This window comes from Rhinolophus ferrumequinum, chromosome X (assembly GCF_004115265.2).
Source record: "Rhinolophus ferrumequinum isolate MPI-CBG mRhiFer1 chromosome X, mRhiFer1_v1.p, whole genome shotgun sequence".
NCBI lineage: Eukaryota > Metazoa > Chordata > Mammalia > Chiroptera > Rhinolophidae > Rhinolophus > Rhinolophus ferrumequinum.
Window position 1 is genome coordinate 34,966,733 of NC_046284.1, and position 3,824 is coordinate 34,970,556.

At 35.8% G+C, this 3,824-nt stretch overlaps 1 protein-coding gene across 1 annotated transcript; it reads right to left on the reverse strand.

The window, feature by feature from the left end:
• Positions 1-3,162: 3,162 nt before the first annotated feature.
• Positions 3,163-3,512, reverse strand: LOC117021729 (cytochrome c oxidase assembly protein COX20, mitochondrial-like). The gene is made up of 2 exons (XM_033105390.1): positions 3,494-3,512; positions 3,163-3,359 (listed from the first exon to the last, which is right to left on the reverse strand). Exons 1-2 carry the CDS (start codon positions 3,510-3,512, stop codon positions 3,163-3,165), a joined length of 216 nt encoding a protein of 71 aa, XP_032961281.1.
• Between the last annotated feature and the right edge of the window lie 312 nt (positions 3,513-3,824).

Sequence of the window (3,824 nt, forward strand, 5' to 3'; positions counted from 1 at the left end):
AAAGGAAAGATTCATACCATAAAAAAAATAACTGAAATGGTTAGAAATTCAGCAAGAAATTAAATTATATTTTATATAAATTCATATCCAGATAATAGACAGAATCTAACAGAATATAATTTTTGTTGTTGATGATGACTGAAGAAATGGATCAATACGACCGTCAAACATCAGGACACATTATCATGTCCTAGGTGTTTATTGAAATATGTCATCCATACTCCAAATGGTCCCACACTGCAGTGCTTTTAATAGTTTGGGTATAGTCTTAGATGTCTTATCCTCTAGCTTGTTACAAGAATGTGATTTTTCATTGTGGTATGTCAACCTGAAATGGTAACTTTTTTACTTACTTGTAGCTTCTAATTTGCTACTTCTAATCTTATATAGATGGGAGAATGAGTAAGTTTGTTTTGCTTTTATACAAAGATATATCCATGTATATATTAATATAGATATATGAATATATGAATCTGAGTAAGAGATAAAATACTTCTATGGGATAAATTACTTGGGCTTTTTGGAGAACTATTTCAGGTTTTTATTTAATTAATTATTTAGTTATTTGTCTATTTCTAGATTCCAGGCTGAAGTTGCTGGAAGTCTCATTTTCTTGTTTGTGTCTGCATTTGTATGTGTGTTGAAACTAGATTTTTTTGTTTTATTTGTTTATGTATTTTGTGTACATGTATCTTATTACTTTATAAACACCATATTTGGTTTAATATCTTAAACCAGAGGGAAATTATTATTAAATTCATTAATTAGGGGCATGTTTACACCTCTGATGTTGACATACTTCATGTTTGAAGTTGTGGCCCTCTTAATTCATTAGTCTTCAGTGTTTGTCAATAAAAGAAAAACAGTACTTGAATATTGCCAATGTATATGAACTGCATAGCTTATCAGGGTCCGAAACTATGTCAATAGCTTAATTGAATAAAGGGTACTTTGGAAGATTCACAGTTTTATGTAAAAGAAATGTAATTTTAAATATATTTACTAATAGAAATTAATTGTTTTAAAATAAAGGTCAGTCAGTGCAAACTTGTACCTTGACACCCCTGGTCTCCCTTCTTATTAAACCTTCAGAGTTATAAAGAATGTCTATTCTTTGGCTTTCTTATCTACTGGTACTTTGCAACAGTACCATAACAATCTCTAACATTATTTAAAATAGTAATGAAGCTTCTCTTTTGCTTTTGAAAAAAATTGAAGTCAGGATGGCCTCACTCTACCCTTTGGACTCTCACCTATGTCCCTTGTTCCATGAGTTATTCACTGTGACAGATATTACTGAACTACAAATCTTTGAGAAATAACAGCAGTTTTATCTTTCTTTAATTACCTTTCCTTTATAAAAAATGACCTTAGTTATGTTTCTAGCTTATACCTATCAAAGGAGGCCCTAGGGGTCTTTTTCAGGTCAGCAGTATGCTTTTGAAGAAAGGAACTCTGTTAGGATTCAGGAGACGTGGATCATTCTTTGTGTTTCCTTGATAATTCCTTTATTGACCTTGAATAAGTCACTGAAAGCCTCACTAGGCCTCAAATTTTTCAATTATAAAAATGGTTATATCTCCTGATTAATGTATGTTGTCCAATTTTATCTCTACAATAATGTTGAAATTTACTCATGTGAAGAATCTCTCCTTTGGCACATGGCTTATTTATTATGTGGTAGAGTTGGAATACTGATAATGAGAGGACCTTCCTAGAGGTGAAGGGTGAAGGTAACAATAGCACAACTTGAATACCACATGCTATAGACTGCATTTTTTTTGTACCCTATAATTTGTAAGTTGAAAGTTAATCACCATGTGATGGCATTAGGAGTTGGAGACTTTGGGAGGTGATTAGGTCATGAGAGACGAGCCCTAATGAATGGAATTAGTGCTCTTATAAAAGAGACCCCAGAGAGCTCCCTCACGACTTTTACCATGTGAGGACACAGCAAGAAGATAGCCATATATGAAACAGTAAGTGTGTTAGTACCAGACGCTGAATCTGCCAATGCCTTGGTCTCAGACGTCCTAGCCTCCAGAACTGTGAGAAATAAATTTCTGTTGTTTATAAGACACCCAGTCTATGGTATTTTGTTATAGCAGCCCAAGCAAACTAATATACCACAGATGCATGTGCAGCAATCCCTCATCCTGAAGCCATTCTTGCAAAGCTTGAGGGACTACCAGATATGATATGCAGTGGCTTTTTTAAACATCCCTGTTGAACATAAGTCCCTCAGCTTGATGTATTTGATAGCTACCTTGCTAGAGCTAGCATTAAATCTCTCTCTCTCTCTCTCTCTCTCTCTCTCTCTCTCTCTCTCTCTCTCTCTCTCTCTCTCTCTCTCTTTCTCTCTCTCTCTCTGTCTTGGCAGAGGTAAAAGGTAAATGACCCTGAGTTTAGAGATGTTTGGGCAGCATAAGACATGTGTTGCTTCTACGTAAGAAAGAGTGGTTCCCTTCTGACTTTTTCCCAAGACTCTATCACAAGCTAAGTCTTTGTTATGGTCTAAATGTGTCCTCTCAAAATTCATATGTTGAAGACAGAACCCCCAATGTGATGGTATTTTGAAGTGGGGACTTTGGGACATAATTACAATTAGGATGAGGTCCCCCATAATGGGACCAGAGCCTTATGAAAAGAGGAAGAGACACCAGAGCCCTCTCTCTCACATGCACACACCAAAGAAAGGCCTTATGAGCACACAGTAAGAAGGAGGCTGTCTGCACATTAGGAAGAAAGTTCTCACCAGAACCTAACCATATTGTCACCCTAATTTCAGACTTCCAGCTTCCATAACTGTAAGAAAATAAATGTCTATTGTTTAAGTTACCTGGTAATGGAATTTTGTTATAGCATTTAAACAAAGGCAATCTAAAACAAAAATTCCAAAAATGGGTAAGATTGTTTCTGAGTGACTTTGTTTCACCTATCTCGAGAAATGCCCAAATCTCACTATGTGCTTTTTCTTTTTCTATTTTTTCTCTTTCTTTCTTTCTTCCTTCCTTCCTTCCTTTCTTTTTACAACTTACACACACTTTATTTCCTTGATTAAAAGCCTTTTCATGATACACATAATGTTTTCCATTGTTGATCTCAACTTTGTTCACACTGACTTCAATAAATTGTGTTTGGATTTTCTATGCTCAAGACTGCTCAGTTGCTGCTGTGTCCTGGTTTTTCAGGATGAAGGTGGGTACTTTCATATAAAATCTTATCTTTAATTAATTCTCTGGCAATTCTTGTCTGTACTCTTAGCTTTGCATAATTGTACCTACAATGGAACCAGGATCCTAATATCACCAAGATAAATCCTCCTACTCCAACATCACATAATCTTCTAATCCTATTAGTTAACAAAGAAATATCCAAGGCCAGGTAAAGCAGACCCCAATGAACCATATAATATTGAATCCTGTGCAGTGAATGTTTTCAAAATCTAAAATTCCTAGGAACTTAATGGGCATCGCTTTCCCAGGTTTGCTGGGCTCTGGTGTGGCTGCCATGGTGAGAGTAGGTCTCACTATTTGCTTTTAAAATAAAGTCCACTTCAGCCAATTACATGTGCATATTATCTGAAAGCGTCAGCACTGCTGCCTGGTACTGAGGAACATGGATGGCTTAAATCAATTCCTGTGATGGTAATAAAGTCAAGACTGAGAGAAATGTGACCATTTTAGTGTGGAAATGGTGACCTCCATGCTACTGTGTGGATATGCTATGAGCTTTTCATTGAAATTCCCCTTCTTATTGCCTACTCTTTAATCCTAATAATACAACTCCCTTCTTTGAAATGCCCCCACATTCCACACAGCCTC